Genomic DNA, 25864 nt, shown 5'->3' on the forward strand with positions numbered 1-25864 from the left:
GAGAAATGAAGAATCGGGGATACAGGTGGAGAAAGATTGTTGGGTAAGAGAGAAGCAGATGCGGTGAGATTTATGCAGGTATAGTTGTATAAAGATGATAAGAAGAGGATTGATAGAAGAGGATAAGAAAGATGGATAGAAAGATAAATGGATTCCCTTTCTTCTTCCTCTTCTCCTTCTTCTTTTCTTCCTCTTCTCCTTCTTCTTTTCTTCCTCTTCTTCTCCTTCTTCTTCTTCTTCTCCCGATCAAAATCTTCCGATCAAAATCCTCATAACAATCTTTTGATCGCAATCTTCTTTTTCTTCTGTTCACGGTGCTCACCAAAGAAAGGGTTTCGATCGAAAGAATCGCGATCGAAATCCTCATTCTCAGATTCACGATGAAGAATCGGGGATTTAACATCCCCGATTCTTCATTTCTCAGCGATCAATCGCAGAAAGAAATCCAAGACAAAAAGAAAAAAAACGGCGAAATCTTACCGCAGAGATCCACCCAAATCGTCCGGAAATCTTCTTCGTCTTCTTGATCCACCCAAATCGCCAAGATCCAGCCAAAATCGCCAAAAACGCCAGAATCGGAGCCCCTACTTCGCTTCCGGTGACGTGGACGATGACATGGCCGATGACAGGGCTCGGCTTCACCCGTGGCACCTATGTCATCGTCCACGTCACCGGCGGCCAAGCCTCGTGACACACCGTGATAATTTTCAAAAATTTGTGACATACGGTGATATTTCGAAAGTACGTGACATACGGTGAGCAACGGGGAAAGTTCGTGACATTTGGTGATTCAACCCCAAAAAAATAATAGCGGACACCTCGAAGCTCGCCACGTAGCAAAGCTTGATGCCGACAAACTCTGTTCATGTCGACGTCCTTCTAGAAATAGACAGCGAGCAAAACTCTCGAAGCTCCATCAAATCAGAACGAACCCGACATTACAGAAATATCCGTAGTTTCGGTTCCCTTAACCAGCACATACGTCCAAAGCACCGAAGCTTCTCTGAGTTTTTAAATATCATGGGTTTTGAATTATTGAGTTGCGGAAGGTTTTAATAATGTAGCCTGTTCTGACTTGGTATATTGGCCTCGTGAGCGAGGGCCTCATGATTTGTAACGCAGACAAGGCTGAAACGCCACTGCTTACGATTCTAGCCCGTAAAGCGGTTTTTTAAAAGCCCTTTGGGCCACGAGATTCTTCCTATATAAACCGAGTTCATCAATCACATGCAGAGTGCGGAGACCTGTTCGAGAAGGACACGAGGCACATCAACGATTGCTTTCTTTCTTTATCTTCTCTCTCTTCCATCCTTGAGCAAATAACCTGGAGGAGCGAAAGGAGAGGAAGCGTCCGCCGTATCGTTTTCGCCATCTCAAAGTTTGTAGATCTTGAAAGCGGAAATGGATTCGAGTAACATTTTCAGGGTCGGAAGCCTCAGGCGGGACAGTTGGAGAAACGCAGATAGCGCCTTTCCCAGATCGACTGGCGAAGAAGACGATGAAGAGGCATTGAAATGGGCGGCCCTGGAGAAGCTCCCCACCTACAGCCGCGTAAGGAAGGGCATCCTCGTCGGTGAAGGAGGGTCCAAAGAGATCGAGATAAAAAAATTGAATACTCAGGAGAGGAAGATACTTCTTGAAAGGCTGGTCAGGATCGCCGACGAGGACAACGAGAATTTTCTCTTGAAGCTCCGCAGTCGCATAGATCGGTAAGCAGCATGGGTTTTACAATAATCTGAGTTTGAGATCTCGGTGCATCATCTGCTTGGAACGTTTTTTTCAAGATCCTTCCGAAGCTGTTTTGTTGATTTGTTTACACGATTCTTTTCAAGATTCTTCCGTTTAGATTAAATATTTGTTTTCTTGATTTGTTTCACACCAGGGTCGGAATCGATCTTCCGACGATTGAAGTGCGTTTTGAGAACCTCGATGTCACGGCGGAGGCCTACATCGGTGGAAGAGCTTTGCCGACCGTCTTCAATTCTACTGTCAACGTTTTGGAGGTAATTCTTTTTCCCACGCACGAGATTAAACAAAGAAGAATGCTTCCTTCTCGTCCGTTCAACGTTATCCACTTGGCCTGTGGACTACTGCAGGCAGCCGCAAACACGCTTCGCATCTTACCCAGTAGGAAGAAGCAGATCTCTATCTTGCAAAATGTCAGCGGTGTCATCAAGCCTAGAAGGCGAGGAAAACGAGATCCATCCCTCTCCTTCCCAGGACTATGTTTTTGAAAAAAAACAACTAAGAATCTTCCTTGTTTTATTTATTCAGGTTGACTTTACTCCTGGGTCCACCAAGCTCGGGGAAAACAACCCTTTTGTTGGCACTCTGTGGGAAATTGGAATCGGACGTCAAGGTTTCTCCTTGTTCTTCTGTCTCATCATATTCATGAACCTAGTCATAATCTCGAGGTCCATTTTTTATTTGGGGATGAAGGTGTCTGGGAATATAACATATAATGGGCACGGATTGAATGAGTTCGTCCCTGAGAGGACGGCTGCGTACATAAGCCAACACGATCTCCACATTGGAGAGATGACTGTTCGAGAAACTTTGGCGTTCTCCGCGAGGTGCCAGGGCGTGGGTGCACGTTACGGTTAGCTCCGGTCTCTCAACTTGCCGGAATGGGAGATGTTAAGTTTTCTTACGCAACTTCCTCTGGGAATGCAGATATGCTTGTGGAGTTATCTAGGAGAGAGAAGGAAGCCAATATCAAGCCAGATCCCGACATTGACGTATTCATGAAGGTTCTCTCTCTCTCTCTCTCTCTCTCTCTCTCTCTCTCTCTCTCTCTCTCTCTTTCTCTCTCTCTCTCTCTAAATATTCCAAGTTTATCAGCATGATTGCCAATGGTTTATTCGTTGTTCAGGCTGCTGCGATGGGAGGTCAACGGGCCAGCGTAGTGACAGATTACGTCCTGAAGGCATGCACCCGATTTCTTTAATCAGTTAATCGAAGAACTTATGATTTTTCTTCTATTATAAAACAGTGTATTTGTGGATTTTTCAGACACTTGGTCTAGATATGTGCTCGGAAACCCTTGTTGGGAATGAGATGTTACGGGGCATATCGGGGGGTCAAAAGAAGCGCGTCACCACCGGTATGAAAAACACGAATAATTTTTACGGTGCATTTATATAATTTTTACGGTGCGACTTGTGTCTGGCTGAGTCGTTGACTTTTATTTAAAGTTAAAAAATAGCTTCCGCTTAATCCTCTTAGGAGAAATGCTGGTTGGACCGGCAAGGGCTCTCTTCATGGACGAGATATCGACCGGGCTGGACAGTTCAACAACGTTCCAGATCGTGAAGGCTTTAAGACAATCGATTCATATACTGGGAGGAACTGCTCTCATCTCGCTGCTGCAGCCGCCCCCGGAGACTTTTGAACTCTTCGACGACATTATTCTCCTCTCCGACGGGCAAATCGTCTACCAGGGCCCCCGCAAGAACGTTCTCGAGTTCTTCGAGTTCATGGGTTTTAAGTGCCCGGAGAGGAAGGGCATCGCTGATTTTCTACAAGAGGTCAGCCGTCCTTCACCTCAATCATTTCATTCCCGTCTTTTATCATTTTATTTTAGTAAAATGATCTAATTAAGTTATTACTGTGGCCGGTCCTGCATCCATCCATATATTTCTATCATTAATTATTAAACTCACAAGACCTTTCTGATTTTTTATTCAATCATGTATGTACGTCATCTCCAGGTGACGTCAAGGAAGGACCAAAGGCAATACTGGGCTCGTCATGCCGAGCCTTATCGATTTGTGCCCGTGAGCGAGTTTGCCAATTCATTCAAGCGTTTTCACGTTTGGAAGGAGATGGAAAACGAGCTCGCTGTCCCTTTCGAGAAAAGCAGAAGCCATCCTGCTGCACTGACCAAGTCCAAGTACGGGGTCAGCAAGAAAGAGCTGCTCAAGGCATGCGTTGAAAGGGAGTTGCTTCTCATGAAGAGGAACTCCTTCGTCTACATTTTTAGGTCTTTCAAGGTCTGTTTCTCTCTGTCCGTTCTTCTTCACCGCTCTTGACCTTCTATGGTTTTGTAATTCTATTCCTTGTTCAACCCAGATCTTTCTCATGAGTATCGTAGCCATGACTGTTTTCTTGAGGACGAGAATGCCTCGAGACACCGTGGCCGATGGTATCACGTTCATGGGAGCGCTCTTCTTCTCTGTAGTTGTCCTCATGTTCAATGGGATGGCAGAGATCTCCCTGACCATAGCCAGGCTCCCAGTTTTCTACAAGCAGAGAGATTTTCTGTTCTATCCGGCATGGGCTTATGCTCTCCCGTCTTGGGTGTTGAATATCCCCATAACCATCATTGAAGTTGCTATCTGGGAAGTCATGATATACTATGTCATCGGATTTGATCCCAGCGTGGAAAGGTATAAACCCTTGATAATACTAGAATTGATTCATAAAGCTTATAAATTGATGCCTGAATTATTCTCTTCTTGATAGATTTTTCAAGCAGTACCTTTTGCTTTTTCTGGCGAGCCAGATGGCAAGTGGTTTGTTCCGGCTTGTCGCTGTTGTCGGCAGAAGCACAATAATCGCTAACACTTTTGGTAGTTTTGTTCTGCTCATTGTTTTGGTAATGGGTGGATTTATAGTTGCGCGAGGTATGGTCACGAGATAACGATTTCCACTTCGCCACTCAGCGCACATATATTCACTGACTTCATTCCGCTCGCAGAGAATGTGAAAAAATGGTTGAGATGGATATCATGGATTTCACCATTGATGTACGCCCAATACGGAGTTTTCGTGAATGAGTTCCTAGGAAAAAGCTGGAACAAGGTGAGCTGAAATTGTCTAATTATGTTACAAATGGGTGCTTTATAATAAAATAACTGGAAGATCAAGTGATTTTATTTTACTAAACATATGGTTCTAGCATCAAGGGTCTTGCCTGGTGCCAGAGGGGAATAAATATAGAACAACTCATGAAAAGTTATCTCTAAACTAATTTGATTGGCACATTCGTTGGATCTTGAAGATGGCTTTCTAATGAATGATTTGACTGGGATAGCGTCTTGATTCTGCAGATTTTACCGGGAAGCACAGAGCCTCTGGGAGTTCTTGTGTTGAGGTCACGCAGCATCTTCACGGAACCCATGTGGTACTGGATTGGAGTTGCTGCGCTCATAGGATACGCGCTGCTTTTCAACCTCTCTATTATTCTCGCTCTTCACTATCTTAACCGTGAGACTTCTCCTCTTCTGTCCAAAGCTACACAAACCAACCACACAATTCAGAAGTTATTATTAATGTTCTGCGGAGTTATTGATCATGTGATTTGTTTGTTATGTTTGCAGCTCTCGGAAAGGGTCAGCAAACTGTCTCTGAAGAGTCCGTGGCTCAAAGTCAAGAGAACGTGCCAGTGAAATCTCTTATGCTAACACCAAAAGGGAATCAATCCCATGGCAAGTTTCCATCCCTTACTAAGCATCACTTCTCTTGCTTTCACCTGAGGTGGCTTCGTTATTCTAACCGAACCGCAACTGTTCCCCTTGCCCAGGAAGAAGCGATGAGAAGATAGAGAATACGAGGACAAAGATCAACATGAATATGAAAAACAAAAGAATGGTTCTTCCATTTGTTCCGCGGTCCATGGAGTTTGAAGACATTAAATACTCCGTCGATATGCCACCGGTATGTCCGTTGATGAATAACAATTTCACATGCTCCAAAGAGTTCATTGAAACGGGGTTACTTTAACTTATTTTCCTTCGACTTCATTGAATTCAGTTACTACTATTCAGACCCTGAGCAACATTATTTGTTACAGGAAATGAAATCTGAAGGTGATAGGTTAGAGCTTCTAAAGGGGGTGAGTGGATCCTTCAGGCCTGGGGTTCTAACAGCTCTGATGGGGGTCAGCGGTGCCGGAAAAACGACACTGATGGACGTACTCTCGGGAAGAAAAACTGGGGGATACATCGAAGGAAAGATCACCATTTCTGGCTACCCAAAGAAGCAAGAAACCTTTGCGCGTATATCCGGATACTGCGAGCAGAACGACATTCACTCACCCAACGTCACTGTCTATGAGTCTCTCTTATTTTCATCCTGGCTTCGTCTACCAGCCGACGTTGACTCCAGAACGAGACAGGTATGTAGATGTCAAATTTTTATTCCATTTCTTATTTAGATGGGCAACTCTTTCAATTTCTGAAAGTTAACATTATTGGCAGATGTTCTGCGAGGAGATCATGGAGCTCATTGAGCTCACGCAGCTGAGAGGAGCTTTAGTGGGCCTTCCTGGAGTTAATGGGCTCTCTACAGAGCAGAGGAAGAGGCTGACGATTGCCGTCGAACTTGTGGCCAATCCTTCCATCATCTTCATGGACGAGCCAACCTCTGGCCTTGATGCCAGAGCGGCTGCTATTGTCATGCGAGTGGTGAAGAATATAGTCGAGACGGGAAGGACCGTGGTCTGCACCATTCACCAGCCCAGCATAGACATTTTTGAAGCCTTCGACGAGGTAAAAAATTCTTTGTTTCGGAATTTCTATATCGCTTTACCTTGGTTTGTCCGATGGTTTGATCTTTTGTCTTTACTTCGGTTAGCTCTTCCTTTTGAAACGTGGTGGAGAAGAGATATACGTGGGCCCTCTGGGCCATTACTCATGCGAGCTGATTAAATACTTTGAGGTGAGACTTCAGTTCTTTTTTTTCACTCGGATTCGGCATAGTTCTGTTGCGCCACTAATCTTGACTTGCTGGACAACAGGGTATAAAAGGAGTTCCAAAGATCAGGGACGGGTACAACCCTGCAACGTGGATGCTTGAGGTGACGACGCTCGCTCAAGAAGAAGCTCTTGGGGTTGATTTCAAGGAGATATATAAGAACTCGGAGCTCTACCGGTATGTTGATCCTCGACAAGTTACAATTACTATCTTCAATTAATGGTTGGAATGGAATATTTTTCATAAAAAACATTATGCATATCTATAACAGGAGGAACAAAGCTTTAATCAAGGAAATGAGTGAGCCTGCTCCCAATTCGAGCGACCTTCACTTCCCAACACAATATTCTCGGACCTTTGCTACCCAGTGTATGGTTTGCTTGTGGAAGCAGCATCTGTCATACTGGCGCAATCCTTCTTATACTGCCATAAGGCTCTTCTTCACCACCGTCATTGCCTTGATTTTTGGCATAATATTCTGGAACTTGGGACCCCGAAGGTAACTTGTGGATAATTTTGGGTCATCTTCAAACATGTTTTTTCAACGTCTAAAGTTCAATCTTATTTGTTTACTTTCAGGGAGAAGAAGCAGGATCTGTTCAACTCCATGGGCGCCTTGTACTCTGCTGTTCTATTTGTAGGTGTACAGAATTCACAATCGATTCAGCCTGTAGTCGCTGTCGAGAGAAGTGTCTTTTACCGAGAGAGGGCTGCGGGCATGTACTCGGCTTTCCCATACGCATTTGGCCAGGTAAACCTCCTGGCACTGGATAATATCTCGTTTTCCAAATGCTCTCAATCAAAAACTTAGGTCGCTCAAATCGGATTCTGCAGATGGCAATCGAGCTCCCATACATTCTAGTTCAGGCCTTGCTATATGGCGTCATTGTGTATAGCATGATTGGATTTGAGTGGACGGCTGTCAAGTTCCTCTGGTTCTTCTTCTTCATGTACTTCACTTTTCTCTACTTCACCTTCTATGGGATGATGGCTGTGGGGCTGACCCCTAACAGCGGCATTAGCGCCATCATCTCCTCTGCCTTCTACAGCGTATGGAACCTCTTCTCTGGTTTCTTGATCCCCCGGCCGGTGAGCAGCTATTGCCATTATCCCTTTATTCAAACTGCACGTACAGGCTTATTCATTCATTCTTTGTACAGAGAATTCCCATCTGGTGGAGGTGGTACTACTGGGCTTGCCCCGTTTCGTGGACTCTCTACGGCCTGATTGCATCACAGTTCGGCGACATCTCGACGATCATCGAGGATGAACCAGTGGACGTATTTCTAAAGAATTACTTTGGATACGAGCGCGACTTTTTGTGGGCAGCAGCCACTGCAGTAGTCGCTTTCGGCGTAATGTTTGCATCCATCTTTGCCTTCAGCATCAAGTACTTGAACTATTTGAAAAGATAGCTGGTATTTGTCGTCATGTAGATGGTATTTGTCAGATCTCTGTCAATGCATTGATTGTTTTTGGACGAATATTCCATGGTTTTACTTTTCACATGGCCAAGTCTGATTCATCCTATGCTCAACTGAGAGACTTCAGTCTTAACAACTCCAATTATCCATATTTCATAAAATGATTCAAAACGAACATCAAATTATAGTACTCTACCTTCACGGTTATGAAGGAAGTCTCTTTTTAACTATGGCCAAAAGGCCAGACCAAATAACTTTCAGCCAAATATGAGCTCACTCAACTAGGGAAGGACATGGTAGGGGCTCGGTCCGGCTTTACCAAAAACCTTAACCCAGACCTTTAGTTCGGTTTGGTCTCAGTCTCATTCTGGTCGGATCTCAGTCTGATTAGGTTGACTAATCGATCTGAAAGTCAATGTCAATCTTAAAAAATAATTTAAGTCAATTTTAGAAAATATGTTGTTCACATTCATAGGTTTTCTTGTGAAAGTGGACTCCCCTTCTCCTACTTACTTTGTCTTTACCCAACTCCATTGATTATAAGAAGGATCTGTTTGTCAGCCTGAAAAAAAAGAAAAGTGAGAGGGAGCATGAGAGAGTGAGAGAAGAAGCGAAGGAGAGAGGGAAAAAATGAGGGAGTGACAGGGAGCAAAAGTGAGTGTACGAAGGAATCAAAGAGTGAGGGCGGCAGAAAGTGTGAGAATGAGGGAGTGAGTGAATGATAGAAGGAGAGAGAGAGGGGAGAGAAAAAGGGTATGAGAGCGAGAGAATGGGAAAATAATAGAGCGAAAGAGTTAGAGGGGAGATAATAAGAGAGTAAGAAAGGGAGTGACAGAGAGATAATGAGAGAGTGAGAGAGTTAGAGGGGGAGATAATAAGAGAGTGAGAAAGGGAGTGAGAGAGATAATGAGAGAGCGAGAGAGTTAGAGGAGGAGATTATAAGACAGTGAGAAAGGGAGTGAAAGAGAGAGAGATAATGAGAGAGTGAGAGAATTAGAGGGGGAGATAAGAAGAGAGTGAGAAAGGGAGCGAGAGAGAGAGTTAGAGGGGGAGATAAGAAGAGAGTGAGAAAGGGAGTGAGAGAAAGAGTTAGATGGGGAGATAAGAAGGGAGTGAGAAAGGGAGTGTGAGAGAGAGATAGAGAGGGAGATAAGAAGAGAGTAAGAAAGGGAGTGAGAGAGAGAGAGATAATGAGAGAGTGCGAGAGTTAGAGGGGTAGATAAGAAGAGAGTGAGAAAGGGAGAGAGAGAGAGATAGATAGATAGATAGATAGATAGATAGATAGATAGAGAGAGAGAGAGTGAGAGAGAGAGAGGGGGAGATAAGAAGAGTGAGAAAGGGAGTGAGAGAGAGATAATGAGAGAGTGAGAGAGGAAAAGTGAGAGAGGGAGAGGGGGAGAGATAATGAGAAAGAGAGAGAGAGAGTGAAAGGGTCAGACTGAGGGGAGAGAGATGCCAGTGGGGGGCTGCGGAAGGGAGAGAGGGAGCAAGAGATAGAGTGAAAGAGAGGGAGGAATCAGGCGAGAAGGAGAGAGTTCGAGAGGGAGAAAGTGCGGGCGGTAGCGAGGAAGAGAGTGAAACAAGGATAAAATGAGAGAAGAAGAGACTGAGAGTAGGAGAGAGGGTGAGAGAGGGAGAAAGAGAGCATGGCGGTGGCCTGAGGTTTACCAAGTTGGGCAGCGGCGGTGGCGGCAGTGGCAACTGTTAATGGTGGAGGTGGCAGCAGCGATGGTGTGTGAATGACTGGGAACGTAATTTGGGGGAGAGGAGCAATGTCCGAACTGCTGGACCGTTCTTCTTGTAATGATCTTCAGTAGAGGCTGAACAAAAAGAGGAGATAGAAGAAATTGAGAAGAGAAGAAAGAAGAAGAAGACACCAAGAATAGAGGTCGAGAGTTAGATCGTTGTACTCCTAAAGATTTGAAGCTTACATTGGTTGATTATATAGCATCATATCGTAGTTGTAAATAGAAAGTTTCCGTTTTAATTACATATCCATTGTAACAGTCACAACGAATATATATTTGAAATAGTCATTTAATCTTGTCTATTACAACAAGTGTGGGTACACCGATCTCAGCCATTGATCGGTGTTGTGGTCTCATCTGTTATAACAGATGCATTTAATCTCGTCCGTTATAACAAGAATAGGTGCACCGATCTCAGCCGTTGAAACGCTCCTGTGGACCTCCTATCTATGATGTAATCCTATTCTATCTTTCATCCTATTCTATCTTTGAACTTATATTGAATCCTATCCGCTAAGTCTCTAACGAGTATATGATATTTAACTGATTTATTACTAACTAATCTTCGTGAAGTCCCAAGCAAGCTGGCCTCCGACTGTGGCAAGTTGACGCACTCCTTTGGAGGTGCTGACTCCTTAATACTTCTCCCTCCATTGTCCATATTATATTCATATAATATAATATTATGCATTTTTAATATGAACAGTCTTTGTTCAACTTCAATGCGTAGACCAGACTTTTCCTACACTCCACAAAAGAACATTTTTTTGTTAAATAATAATATTACATTTTCGGATTTCAAAAAATATTTCTTGATATATGTTGAATAATTTCATCTAGTTTAAGCAATAGTTTTCTCATTAGATGATGACAATTTTAAGGAGATAGTTGCTTCAAACAATTCTTTAATTTTCCTGAAACTTTTGACATTATTTTGATGTTTCTAAATACTACTCATGGTAAATATTTTTGGAAGACAATAAGGCGAACTTTAAATTCGGATTTCAAAACATATTTCCAGATATATGTTGAATAATTTCGTCTAATTGAAGCAATTGTTTTTTTATAGAATATTAATAATTTGTTTTGATTAAATTTTCATGAAAAAATTGATATCATTAGCTTGCTGTGTAGATAAAGAAAAGTCTATTCTTTTTAAAAACGTCGGGTAAAGTTAAGTAACTGTTGAAGAGGTATGCTAAAGCTTAATATTTCTAATCACTAATTCATTTGGTTTTAATTTGGATTTAAAGTATAAGTATGCCTTAATATGTGTTCTTACAGTAATGAAATCATTGTAAGTATATTTTTAAAATATTATACCTACATTTTATTTTCAAGACTTATGATATTTGGGGTAACTTAATTTCAGATGTAATAAAAATTATGAAGTATATTCAAAATATTTTACAGGGAATATGTATGGTATTTAAAAATAGTAATTTGATATATCTTCGAGGTATCTCTTAGAGAATAGTTTTTTCAACACCGTTTACCTTATGGTGACTGATTGAGTTAGTTTCTTGCTAAAACAGGTAAAACTCTGTTAAATATCCTAAAAATTTGCTAGTGAAGGTTTTCTGTGATTTTTATTCTAGAAAAATTTAATATTTAGACACACATTTTCTGTTACTGAATTTGAAATAATACAGGTTACTCTTTTTTATGGACGGTTCTTGAATTATTCATCATAGTTGCGATATGCTAAATGTTTTAATGATTTTTTTAATATATTAATTACATATATATTTATACATATTTATTTAAAATTTTATCTGTATTAATAAATTTTAGAGATAAATGTTGCAAATCTGATTAAAGTCGAAGATTAAAGTTTTCAGAGGGACTGTAATGTTATTTCTCTGAGTGATAGAATAATATAAAAGAATAGTCTTTGGATTCTTTCAGGGAGACCCAAATAGAAATTTAAGTATGATTTTGCAATTGTATCGCAGGTCCTAAGTATATAATTTATAGAATCCTAAAGTTTCTAATTAGAATTGGCAATTACAGCTAGATTTTTGTAATAGGTGAATAATGAGAAAAAAATAAACTGCAGCCATTTTAACACATGATTCCTTGAGCAAAAAATAAAACTCCTAACTCACTGAAATGTATAAACTCAAGTATAATGATGAGAAGTAGTTGAATCCACATGGATGTTGATTGAGTATTTTTAAAATTATTAATTGGATAAAAACTAGGGAAATTCAGGTAAAATGAGAACTGATAAATAAAATCATGTTGGTAAAACTAAATACAGGAATTAACCTAATCCAATTTAGCCAGAACAGATTAAAGACATTAAAAATTAAAAATAAATTATCAAGTCAACTCGTGCAAATGTTTTGACCAACTCAAGTAATTAATCATTCATATTTGCAGAATTTCTAAAAGAGGATATTCTAATCATTAGTACAAGTATTTTTTGAACATTTATGTATTTTTTTAAACAAAAGAAATCAATGGAAAATAGAACATGTTGACTTCTACCAACCCATTGACTTTAGGTGAGATGATGGGAAAAATGTCATAATTTTATGAAAAATATATTATAAGAATCTAGATATTTAAAGAATATATGTTATTTAAATATGGGATATTTGGGGAGGAGATAAAGTTAATATCAATTTTCAAAGTCAATACTTTGGACCGGTTTTTTAAGTCCACTCAAAGACATGAAATGGAGGAATAAATTCATATCACACTTAGAGGAATGAGTTATGGATCAAAATCTTGTAAATATATGATTATAAAGACACAAACCCATGCAATTTGAAGATTGAGTGCCGAGATAGGGATCTCAAAGGTCAATGCCCAAAATTGTGACTCGCATGAAAATGCAGTTGTCCAATGATGTTATGGGGAGTCCAGTCTCAACAGAATTTCTATTGTTCTACATTCATGGAAATATGATAAAAAAATGCATCTATTTCCTGTAAAATTGCAAGCTTTTATTAAGTAATGATGGACAATTCCATCACCAAAGTTACTTAAAATAAATTACAAAGAATTTAAGGTAAAAAAGGTTATGATTCAACCACACGCTCTTATTTTTCTAAAATAAATGGAAATTTTCATCATTCTGAATCAAAATAAACAAAGAGTACATCATTTCAACTAAGAACCCAAAATTAGGCCTTAAACCAGGTGCAATATTCATTAATCACCTCATTATTTGTGTTGGTGATAATTATGTTGCTTCTTTTGATGTATTGATGAGATTGTTGCTCCAGGACAAGTGTCACCAAGTGAAAAAAATGAAAATTTCTCTATAATTTGACCCAATATTATGAGTACATGCTCGATCAATCAAGGATGTTATATGAAGAGATAAAAAACCTTACAAACTTGAGAGATATCGACTGTCCATTTAGTTAAATAAAATTGGAGAAATGAAGAGATCCTACATTAAATCACGAGAGAGGATACGTCCTGCATGTCATGGGGTCCATAGTGGTTGCCACTTTGATCAAGTCTTAACAGTTAAAACATCTAATGACTCACATTCGTCCAGGCGTACCAGCATAGGAATTCAAAAATGGTAGTCTTATATTGAAATATTTCAATTATTGGAAGAGTACAGAAATGGGGATAGTTTTAGTATCAAATAACTTCTATGGGCCACTCTATTGAACGTAGGTGATGCACTGGGTCCATGTAACTATGATGGCTGGTTGCTGGAACCATGACATATATTATAGGCCTTAAAAACCATTAAAATTATGAAATAAATATTATTACTTATAAAATTCATATTTTTTAATTGATATAGTATTTTAAATGAAATTGTGTCCACTCATTGATAAATATTATCTTTGTCAAGCCCATGCCACATGAAACAAATAATTAGACAGAAAATGGTTAGTTTACAGGAATCACCAGTTTGACTTCAAAAGTCAAGCTAGAACAACTTTGAACGTTGACTTTTATAGCTCTAATATTATTATTCTTATTTATTATTTATTATTCATCCTCTTAATTCCTAAAATGACTAAACTCAATAAATATGGTGAATTTGAAATGGTTTGACCTTGATACAGGTCAAATATGAATAAGGATATAATTAGCGTATAAATAGCTCAAAATCTAAGACTCAGTGGGCTGGCATAGTTATGGTGAAAATGTCATAAAATAATGACAACATGCATCATAATCATGATAACTATGCATTAAATTTAGTGAAGGATGATATAAATGAATGCACAAGATGCATGTTGTAACTTAACATATTTCATGTTTGGTGAATATCTAATAACCTTTCATTTAATGGTAAAACTTGGTCAACCCTATTTGGAAAATTCACTCTTGAGAACACTAGAGCACTCAATCATCATTAATGGTATTTTCAATAGAGAAATGATTTAATCATGATTGGAATTCATAGAAATTTAAAGCTAGTGTATTTATTGACAAGGAGAGATATTAAATTTGATCATATGAACAAGAAGTAAGATTAACACTACTTTTTACTTAATTGGTTATATATTTGTTTGAATATGATTTGCTTTGACCAGCAAAATTGAGTGGCCAACACATATTCATGACTTTTTCAATAATGTCCAACATATTTAATTTTTTCTGTAACATTAAATACCTATTACAAGGAACCTTCAAAAAATAAAAAATGATGATTTAAAATATATTTTCAAAATAAGATATGTAAATAGACGAAAAATGTGATAGTTAAACAAAAATTTATGGAATTATTCATTCATATGAATGAACGGAATAATTGAGTGTGGTGAATATCAATGCCACATAAATTAGATGTGGATGGATGACGTGTATGGATGATACATTATGATTTAGTAAATATATATATATATATATATATATATATATATATATATATATATATATCCAAGTATATGTTAATTTTTTTAAAGAAATATACATTCCATCTTAGAAAAAGTTTCATTTCAAAATAAATGTCAGAGAATTCTTAAAATTTATATTTATGTATATTGATCTTGGCAAGTTCCAAAAAAATACAATAAAATTCCAAAAAATAGAAATTTATTTCAAATATACATTTAACCACGTAAATCTTGATAATACATATATCTAATCATTTTAGTGCAATTAAACATGATAAGATCATCATATTATTATAGTAATTAACATGTTATCAGGCCGCACCTTAGTACACTTCATAAATTAACATAAACTGTCCTTATTTTAACATAGACTAGTAATTTAATAATGTCCTTGATTTTTCCATAGACTGTCCGTTCACTTAAAACCATGAGCATAAAGTGTGAAAAGAATCCATTATTAATCTTAGTAAGAATATTCCCATTAAATAATAGAGCACCCATGATTAACTCCCTCATGGTTTTAGACAGAGCCGGTGATCGTGACAAGTAAAGCCTAGTTCTTAAGGAATGTTATACTATAATCCAGGAGATGGTCTCATATTTCTCCTGATCTAAGTATGTCTCTTAGATGTGGCAGCCATATAGCTTTTGGGGTTCCCCATTAACCTTCCGCCTAAACCAAAATAAACATGGGAAATCTTATACTCTTTTTCAAACTCACATTATCAAATATACATCAATGATACATGGTACTATGGCTCCCACCTAAGTATGTCAAAGACAGAAGTGAATGGTGGATGGCTCAAAAATAGGAGTTAAGCTATGTAAAATATAACAGCTATATAAATAATACTTAGATAGCTTACTCAAAAGAATAGTAACAATGAACAGGAAACAACAGAATGGTGATACCATCAAATTAAGTTAATAGAACTTTTTTGTGTACATGCTTTTGGCACTATTTTTAGGCATGTAATTGAATTATTAACCTTTTTAAGTTCAAATGATATAATTATAAATTTAATTCCCAAGTTATATTCTATGTTTTCGATTGACTCTTGATACTAACCCCACTTGCTCCTTAGATCAAGTAGATTTTTCTCACATCTTATTAGAGTTTAATTTGGACTAAAAGACTTAAGTGAATGATATGGAGAATTTTGGATGCAAATGGGAGGAAAATAGAATACCATGACATGTTTTGGACCAGAAAAAGAAATCCATTTCATGATCCAAGTAACAAAAAAATCGCCTAACAGATGATAGGTGCATTTTGGGGTACATTAAATGCCTTTTAAAAGTTAGGTCACATTAAGGCAATATTTATGCACATGACTCACAAATTCAGTTGTAAAAGATTTGTTTTTGAATTTGCACTGTCAATGATGTGGATCAAGGCTGAAGAGAAACATAATGTAGCCCTTAAAACTGCAGAATGAGACCTAAGGGCTGGGAGAGTTGTGGCATCATGGATTCCTGCTCCCATAATTGGGTCACGTAGTCCATCAAATTTATTTGACCTACTCCTATTCTAAAAGAGTGTGAGGGAAGAGTCCAAATTTTATCAAGACTCCTGTAAAAATGGCACCACTTGGCACTTGGAGGAAGTGATAAAAAGATTTGCGTGACCTCTAGTATCTTTTATTTAAATTGTCTTACCTTTTTCTATTTTTTATTTTTTCACTTTTTTCTGTTTTATATTTTTTTATTTTACCTCTTTTTTATCAAAAGGGGTTGATAATATTATACAGATATTACTAAATTTTTATTATTTATGACAACTATCTCATAAATATTGCACTAAATTCATAATTTTATGGTAGAGCATTTTTATGTTGTCGATGGATAAAACAGGATTTTTTTTCTGCATAATGCTTGAATTTATTTGTAGGGAAGGCCTTTCAACTCCAAGAACAATGTCTTAAAAGACGTACACCAAATGAAGTGCATCATTGTAGGAAGAGAAGTAAAGGCCTAAAGAAAGGGATGAGAACAGATCTCTATCTCACTCATTCTACCTCTCTGTATTTCTCTCTTTACGTCCCAAAATCTAGGTTCCCTAACTCAAGATATCCCTCTCTTTCGCTTCCTATTTTACTCCTCTAATTCTAGACTTCCCTCTCTTTTCTCTCTCTAGATATGTTTCCCTCTGGTTTTTTCTTCCCCATTATTTTCCTCTCTTCTTTTTGTTCTCCTTGATCTTCCTCTTGAGAGCTGCTGCTGCCTTCCTCGGGCTTTCCTTTTTATTCAGTTATGCTATGGATTTCCTATGGATTTCTCCCTCATTTTCTCTTCCTCCCCCTTTTTCCTATGATTGGTTTGTCATCCTCTTTCTGCCATTTTTGTATTCCTCTTGCTCACTCTCTTGTTTTCAATCCATCTTTCTCTCTCTCATTCTACCTCCCTCTCCCTCATTTGCCTTTTTTTCACTATTTCTCTCCTTGTTTCCGTATAAATTTCTTTCCCTTTGCTTATCCCTCTTCTCAAATTTTTCCATCTCTCCCTAACCTCCTCTCTCTTCGTACCCTCTTTCTCCTTCCCCCCATTTTTTTCTCTCTCTACCTCGGATTTCATTTCTCTCTTTCTCATTTAATACCTTCCTTCTCTCATTTTAGTGTTATGATCATGCATTCCATTCCTTGTAGTATTGTGGAATTCAGTGTTTCCTTGAATGTGTAACATGTGGGTATTTGTTGATAAAACTTCTGGAACTGATCTCATCATTTTTCCTCTCTATGTAATGTTCTACGGAATTTTATTTTGGAATGACTTAATTGGAAATGCTAGGGTTCAATTAAATCAAGTTCCCTTTTCACTTTCTCAAACTCCTCTGTCTTTCTTTTTATCTTCCGTTTACTTCACCTTTTTTATCTCCCTTTTGACTTTTCTCTATTCTTATTTTATATCTCTTCTTGTTTCTCACATATATTGGTATATGGCTTGCCGACACACCCTTAGCTTGCCACCCTAACTTTGTTCCCATTACCTATGGCTGACTGCGGCACAATTTCTAATGGGAAACACGCAACTCCTATAGGAGTAGCATGGTCTTCCATTAGATTCCTTATCGTAGGCTACAGTTACTACAATAGGGACCTCCCTAGATCACCGTATTTAGACGCTCACGATTGATAGAAATTTCTCCTCTTGGTCCTCTTGGGATCACTATTGAGAGAAGTTTCCTAACCAGACTTGGGGTCTGTGCATATTGGCATCCGACAATTATTACTCATGTCTCATTCTTCCTTTAGAAATTCATGCATCATGGGCTCCCTACTAATGATTGGATGACCTGTATTGGTCACTCACTTAGTTCACACTACCATTGTTGCCCAGTCTCTGCTCAGGTTGAGACTATGGAACACATTTTCTTTCGTAGTGAGATTGCTAGACTGTTGGCGCCAATTTAGTTAACATTGGCGCCCAACCATATTATGCTAACATCGATAGAGTGTTTTGGCAAGACCTTTATCTCGTCAATGCACTCTAAATCTAGACCTTATCTACACATCACCATAACATACTTGCTATGGGAGCTATGGAAAGGGAGAAATTCTTCTCATTTTCCAAGGTCTACCATGAGAGCACTAGATGCCATGCAACGCATCAAGCAATGGTTACACACCTTGAACCGCCCATTGTGCAATGCTCCATGCCTACATGGACATACTTCACACCTGGGGCATCCAGATGGCTTTCACCCCCATCACGACTCAACTACAAATTGTCAATTGGCACCCACTGCCAGTAGGCTTTCTAAAGCTCAATGTGAATGGTGCGCCCAAATGGAACCCAGGCCCGCGAGGTGGAGGTGGTATCCTACGAGATCACACACGGAGTATCATTTTTTGCTTTCTCATATTTCTATGGAGTACAGACTAATACAATAGTTGAAGCTATGGGGATACATAATGGCTTGGTCCTCTGCAAGGATCGAAATGTTGAAAATATCATCCTAGAATCATACTCACAGTTGTGGGTCAACATGCTTCATGTAGGCTCATACTCCTAGTGGCATCTCCGGAGAGTACGGCAAGGCATCATGTTGTGTCGCCCAAGCTTGACCATCAATCGTCATTAGTTGTGCGAGGGGAATGCCCTTGCCAACTATGTGTTATGCTCTTACATCCCTTCTCTATATATCATCTCGGAGCTGCCATCGTGTTGAGAGCCTCAGCTTGCCCGCTTATCACGCGTGTCGCATCTTGTCAAAGGCTTGTCCTCACAAGTGGTCTATTGCACGGAGCACTAGAGGTAAGAGAGTGTTACCTCTCGCCTGATTATTATACCATCTGCCCACCCCAACGATGATATCTGATGGTGCAAGGAGGGCTCATACCCCATTCATTATCAGCTTTGAGGGACACAAGCACGTTGTAGGTGCCCGCAGCCTTCTCTAGGAGCTGAAATGGTAACACCTTTGTATCTTTTTACTTTTGCATCATGGGTGTGGGCGAGTAGGGTGTGCGTGTAATTGGGACATTTACGCACACACCCCACCTATAAACACTTAATATAATATATAAAACCCCCCTAGGTGGCGTCCAAGGCACAACTGGATCGGTCTATCGGCACAAACTTTTGGTTGGTCGTACTTGGCATCGTGTTTTTCTCAATTCTTGAAAAAAATGTACAAACTTATACAAGCTAATTGTGAACTCATAGCTTCTAGTTATAAATATTAAATTTGTGGGTTCCAACACACAATCACTTTGACCTTTTCAGGGGTAAAGAAATAAGGTATTTTTATTATAATAAACAAGGAATTGTTGATCAAATGTAAAATCCACAAAAAAGTATCCCACTCCAGGAAGACAATTACAAAATGGATTGGTAAGATGTAGATGAAAATCACAGTGATAACGTGGAAAATATATCATGAAAGAATGATATCACAAATGGGAGGAGGAGAAAATTTTGGGAGTAAAGCATATCATAAGTGATGGCAGACAACAAGGATAAAGAGTATTAAAAGAACTGGGTTAACTAGTGTAAGGTAGGTTAGTAAAAGGGTAAAGAGGATACATATATACACTTCAAATATACATTTAGGGTTGCTAAAATAATTTTTTATGTGCTTAAGATTTTAATAAATGGTCAGTCGAACCCAACGTAAGATTCCAGTTAATGGAGGTCAAACCAACTAAGGTTTTGGCTTTAAAAATGGTATTATGGGGTTGTGCACTGAAAATTCAACCTATGAAAAGAGCAGTTAACTCTTTCATTTTCTAATGTATTTCCCTCACCATTAATGTATGTCCCTTACCCTACTAGACTATCAATTCACTTGGAAGTTGACCAGGAGATTGTTGACAAATGGCTTATACTGTCAAGAAGGGGACTCAATTTTCTACATGAGTCTAAATTCTCCACATGAACTTTAAAGAATTCAAAGAAATCAACTATTCAAGGAAGGGTTTGATTAAATTGATTAAGAATATTTTATCATTAAATATTTTTTAGAAAATTAATTTAACCCCACAACTTGAACTGAAGTACAAATAATAAAAAATAGAAATCACATCATAGTATTTTCTCACCCAAACTTAGAACATGTGTTGTCCCTAATGCGAGGAAAATTGGAAGAAAAGAAATAAATTAAATGAAAATTAGCGGTACCTTATTCTCACTTATCTAGTTTGAAGATAATACTTTCTCTTTCGATCCTTGTTCTCATTCAGATTGTATTGCCTCTAAAATCCTGGTTAATTAAAATACGGAAAAAATAACAATAGTAGTAATGTCATTGTATTTACATAATATTAATGTGTTAAAATAAAAATAAATATTAAATAATAATTCCAAATCAAAGGCAATCCTAACTAACACAACGACCACAACTATTATACTGTTCACATTATGTTTTTGAGATTTTGAGTATGAGTGTGAGAAAAACTGATATTTTCTGACGTAGGACGACTACAGAGTGATCAACAAGGGAGTGGACGATGAATGAATGGACGATTGGGTTGACGGGCTAAACTATGGGTAGAGGGACGACGAGGGATAAAACAGCCACAAAAATCCCACGATCGGATTCGGAATTTAAAACCGATGAAAATCTGGTGGTGCAGCTCCGACCCTTATCGAGGGCGAGAGTACTGTCTTCCCCCACCGAGACGATGACTAAGCACCGAAATCAATATCCGAATTCGCATCGCGAGGATACACTCGAGAAAGAGAGAGAAGAAGAAGAAAATCCAAACCAAATCTAACTCTAACGGCAGTGGAAACTTCTCGGGAAAATACTGAACGGAGAACACTTCGACACCAAAGAGTTCACGCGTACCTCGGCACCGTAGTTCGTGAAGAGGATGTAGGAAATTCTGATCATGACGAAGCTGGACGAATCCGGGCATTGAGAGGCCCACTGGATAACGGGATCTGGAGGTTCCGGGCGTTGAATGACCCTGGTTAAGACTCGGCCTGGTTGCTCAAAGGTCGGAGTGCTTGGGCGTGGGCGTCATTGGCAGGACGACTGACGTGCGCTACGACAAGGTGTCGTGGATCCAACTGCGCGGTCAGTTGGGGGGGGTCAATGTTGGATCTTCATGAGAATAAAACCTTTATCAGGTAAGTTTATTTTTAATGTTTTGTCAACATTTTGAATTTAATGAGTAATTAATCCTTCTTGATGCAGGTTATTAGAGTAAATAAAAGAATAATAGTATTTGATTTTATAAATAATAATATTTTATCAATGTAAAATTGGCTTTAAAATATAAAATATATATGTAGGTTTGTTTGGGTTTTGAACCCAAGACCTCTCAAGAGTTTGCTTTAAAAAGGAGGGCCTTTAACCATTCCTCCTACTTTATCTTTTTGATATAAAAGAAACAATTATTTATATAATACCTTTTTTGGCCCATTAGGGTAAAGTGACTATAAAAGCATTTTTTTGGAAAACGTGCTCACTTTTTGGGCGCCCACTCTCTCTCCAAAAGTTTGTGCTCACCTTGAGATCTGAGATCTGTTCTTGCTGGAGGGTTTCAAGCTTCAAGAAATTGGGGCTTTGGTGGTGGTTTGATGCAACATTCATTCTTGGGAATCTGCATTCATAAAAACTGGTGAGATCGTTTCATACTAAGTGCTCTTTATTTTTTTATTCAATCCTGATAATCTTCTTGAGAATATAATAATACTTCCAACTTGTGATCTATATCTTGGATCGAAATTCTAATATTAGTAATTCAGATTAGACATCACTCATTTTATAATTCTTGATTCTTCAATCTTTAGTTCAAAATTGAATATTCAAATAGATTTTCCTATTCTGAAATCTGAAATTAGGCGATCCTAATTTGACTCTTGATTGTTTAATCTGAAATTCAGAAGTGGGTATTTGAATTTTTGGTGGATCACTAATCTGAAATTTGAAATTGATTTTTTCTATTTTTAACCCAGAAATCTTATAATTGAAAGTAGAAATTGATTTCCTAATTTGATTCAAAAATTCTTGATTCAATATCTTGACGACTGAGTTGATTATACAGATTAAATGATCGGTTATCTTTTCTGAAATACATCCTTGTTAAATCGACTTTGTAATAATCGATTTGTTATTAATCATTCATTTTATCCATATCAAATTTTCTTGCCTGCATCAAGTTAGTGCATTCATATAATTTGATCATAACACATAATTTGATTTGGTATTACCTATTACTTTAATTTAATCATTTCATATCAATTCAATTAATCTGGTTGTGAGAGTACTCTTCAACTGATTTTATTTTTACTTGTTAATCCAGTTTAATCATAAATTTGATTAAAAAATTGATCATATTTGTTTGGTCATTGATTTGATTATAATTCATCTCATCTGGTGTACCTAATTTTGATTTGATCACATCTGATTAATTGATTAATACATCAATCATAACCTTGTTTGGCATCAACCAACATTATTTTTCTCTCATAAAGTAAATTGAAATCAATTACATCTATTACTCTAAATTGATCTCATTTAATTCTAAAGATTGATTTCAATTGATAATAGTTGATGTTATCACTGATTTAATCATAGCTGATCATATCCAATATATCTAGTTGGTTTGTGATCAAAATTTGATCAATCAGTAAAATCGACTTGACTTTGACTTTCTCAATTACTTTTGATTATTCATAACTGATCGAATACGATTAACACAATTGAATTAAATTGAGATTGTTATTTGATTTTGTTCGATCACACTGAGCTTAGAAGTGTTGACTTGTATTGTTGAATTGAATTTGAATTTCCTTCAGATTTCATTCTACTATTCTGATTTGATTGAAATTGATTATTCAGATTCAATATTTGATCCATATTACATTTGATAATATCAAACTGAACTTGATTTTAAGTGACTTATCATTCTGATACTCTCAAGTTGATAGTATAGTGTCTTTTGATAAATCTAGTTAGGAAATATATTTGGACTGAAATTGGTGAACATTGGAAGTTAGTGTGTTGACCAAGGGTCAACTAGGGAAGCTAGGTCTTTGTTCTATTGCAGGTAGGTGGTCACCGAGGCTGAGAAGATTAGCTTGGATCAGGACAAGGAGGGTTGACGTTAGGAGCTCCGTGGTGGTGTGGAGTAGGCGTCTCTAGTTTTTCCTATTCTTGACTTAAGTGTAATTGTAAGGCGAGAGTGACGCTCACCCCGCATATAGTGAATTGCGGTTTTTATAGGGCTTTCAATGGGCCTTTGAGCCTGTAACTGTCCTGAGATCTAGACGATCTCCCGCGGCTGCATCAAGGGCACTTGTGCCCCCAAGTAGGGTAAAATATTGTGTTAAGGTGAGAACAGTAGTTGAGAGAGAATATTAAACAAGGAATCTTAAAAAGAAAATTAGATAACATAAATACAAAAGTAGACTAATTCACCCCCCTCTTAGTCTTCAGTCAAGGGGGGAGTCGCCCCCTCGCGGGGTTCGGGGCAGCGCCCCGAAACCTAAATGGTATGCCCCGCCGTAAGAGGCTTGGAGGGCGTCCGGAAGCGCGGGTGACAGAAATGCGGCGTGCGCAGGAGCCCTGGGCGGCCTGGGGTGGCACCTTGGGCAGCCCGGGGTGGGCTGTCCTGGGCGGCCTGAGGTGCAGCCTTGGGCGGCCTGGGGTGCCGCCTTGGGCGGCCTGGGGTGCAGCTTTGGGCGGCCTAGAGCGGGATGCCCTGAGCGGACTAGGGTGCAGCCTTGGGCGGCATAGGGCAGAATGCCCTGGGCGGCCTGGGTTGCAGCCTTGGGCGGCCTGGGGTGGGATGCCCTTGGTGGCCTAGGGCGGGATGCCCTGAGCAGCCCGGGGTGCAGCCTTGGGCGGCCTAGGGCGGGATGCCCTAAGCGGCCCAGGGTGCAGCCTTGGGCGGCCTAGGGCGGGATGCCCTGGGTGGCCTGGGGTGCAGCCTGGGGTGGTGCCTTGGGCGGCCCGGGGCGGGCTGCCCTGGGCGGCCTAGGGCGGGATGCCCTGGGCGGCCTGGGGTGCAGCCTGGGGTGGTGCCTTGGGCGGCCCGGGGTGGGCTGCCCTGGGCGGCCTGGGGCAGGATGCCCTGGGCGGCCTAGGGTGCAGCTGGGTGGTGCCTGGCGGCCCGGTGGGCTGCCACAGGCGGCCTGGGGCAGGATGCCCTGGGCGGCCTAGGGTGCAGCCTTGGGCGACCTGGGGCGGGATGCCCTAGGCGGCCTGGGGTGCAGCCTTGGGCGGCCTGGGGCGCAGCCTTGGGCTGCCTGGGGCGGGATGCCCTAGGCGGCCTGGGGTGCAGCTTTGGGCGGCCTGGGACGGGATGCCCTGGGCGGCTTGGGGTGCAGCTTTGGGCGGCCTAGGGCGGGATGCCCTTTGCAGACCAGGGTACAGCCTTGGGCGGCCTAGGGCGGGATGCCCTGGGCAGCCTGGGGTGCAGCCTTGGGCGGCTTGGGGCGGGATGCCCTGGGCGGCCTAGGGCGGGATGCCCTGAGCGGCCTGGGGTGAAGCCGTGGGCGGCCTGGGGCGGGGTGCCCTGTGCGGCCTGGGGTGCAGCCTTGGGCGGCCTGGGGCGGGATGCCCTAGGCGGCCTGGGGTGCAGCCTTGGGCGTCCTGGGGCGAGAAGCCCTGGGCGGCCTGGGGTGCAGCCTTGGGCAGCCTGGGGCGGGATGCCTTGGGCGGCCTGGGGTGCAGCCTTGGGCGGCCTGGGTGGGATGCCCCGGGCGGCCTGGGGTTGCTACCTTGGGAAGACGAGAGAGAGAGAGGGGGAGAGAGAGAGAGAGAGAGAGAGAGAAGCGAAGAGGTTGGAAGAGAGGTGATAGGTCGGCGACACGCGGGCGGCGGCAGCGGCGATGGCGGCGACGACGGCTAGGGTTAAGAGGGATAGGGGAGGCTGGGCAGTCCTCCAAGAAGAGTTAAACAAAACTCAATTCTTGAAGTTATGACTGCCTAAGTGTTTCTTGAAAACAATGACCTATATATAGGCCTTGGAGGAAAGAGAAAATGACGAGAAATTAGAGACGAGAAATTAAAGGCGTGCCTTGTGTCACGCCAAAGGGCAGTTGTGGATCTGCCTTTGGCGTCGTGTCATGACGCGCGTAGGGACGTGCGCGGGTGGAGACGTGCTTGTCGACGGTTGCGCGTGTTGACTTTGGTGTTGACTTCGGTTGACCGTGGCGGGTTGACTTCGGTTGAATTCGCCGTTAGGTCCATAGCAGGCGTGTTGACTCCAGTTGACCGTGGCGACGCGTTTGACGGTGATGTGCTGGCGTCCTTGCCATCATTTTCAGGTTGGTTGCGGCTATAATTAAGAGGCAATTTAATTTTCCAGACATAAAAATTAAGCTTTTTGGATATTTTATCTTTTGAATTATTCAAACAAAAAATAAACATTAACTATTTTTTAGATCCATAAAATATCATTGTCGATATCTAACGTTAAATCTCCTTATATAATAATTTCCCTAACCTAATAAAATATTTGAAATATAAATTTTAATAAAATGTTTAATAAATTGTGATGCCAATGTATCACTTACACTTTCAAGTAACTTATTATTATTTTGTTTAAGTAGGATTAATTCATAGAAATGACCCCTTGGAAATGTAAAAATAACACCTCAATATCAGAAGTATCATCAATAGGATATAAATCACTAATATATGTATTTTGAACGACATCTTTTCCTTTGATTGAGCTCATATGATATTCATAAGATTCATCAAAATCAAAAAAAATAACAT

The 25864-nt window shown here is 40.0% G+C and overlaps 1 protein-coding gene across 1 annotated transcript; it reads left to right on the forward strand.

The window, feature by feature from the left end:
- Nucleotides 1-1233: 1233 nt before the first annotated feature.
- LOC144713261 (ABC transporter G family member 36-like) lies at nt 1234-8180 on the forward strand. The gene is made up of 24 exons (XM_078587822.1): nt 1234-1709; nt 1883-2003; nt 2097-2185; nt 2275-2359; nt 2440-2599; nt 2674-2750; nt 2873-2926; nt 3013-3103; nt 3226-3527; nt 3711-3992; nt 4072-4388; nt 4465-4625; nt 4700-4803; nt 5052-5208; nt 5322-5433; nt 5529-5658; nt 5795-6118; nt 6201-6491; nt 6577-6660; nt 6740-6873; nt 6968-7195; nt 7276-7447; nt 7531-7785; nt 7857-8180. The coding sequence occupies exons 1-24, from the start codon at nt 1402-1404 to the stop codon at nt 8109-8111; spliced, it is 4293 nt and encodes a 1430-aa protein (XP_078443948.1). The 5' UTR covers nt 1234-1401; the 3' UTR covers nt 8112-8180.
- Nucleotides 8181-25864: the final 17684 nt, after the last annotated feature.

The sequence above is a fragment of the Wolffia australiana genome, chromosome 15 (assembly GCF_029677425.1).
Source record: "Wolffia australiana isolate 7733 chromosome 15, ASM2967742v1".
Taxonomy (NCBI): Eukaryota; Viridiplantae; Streptophyta; class Magnoliopsida; order Alismatales; family Araceae; genus Wolffia; species Wolffia australiana.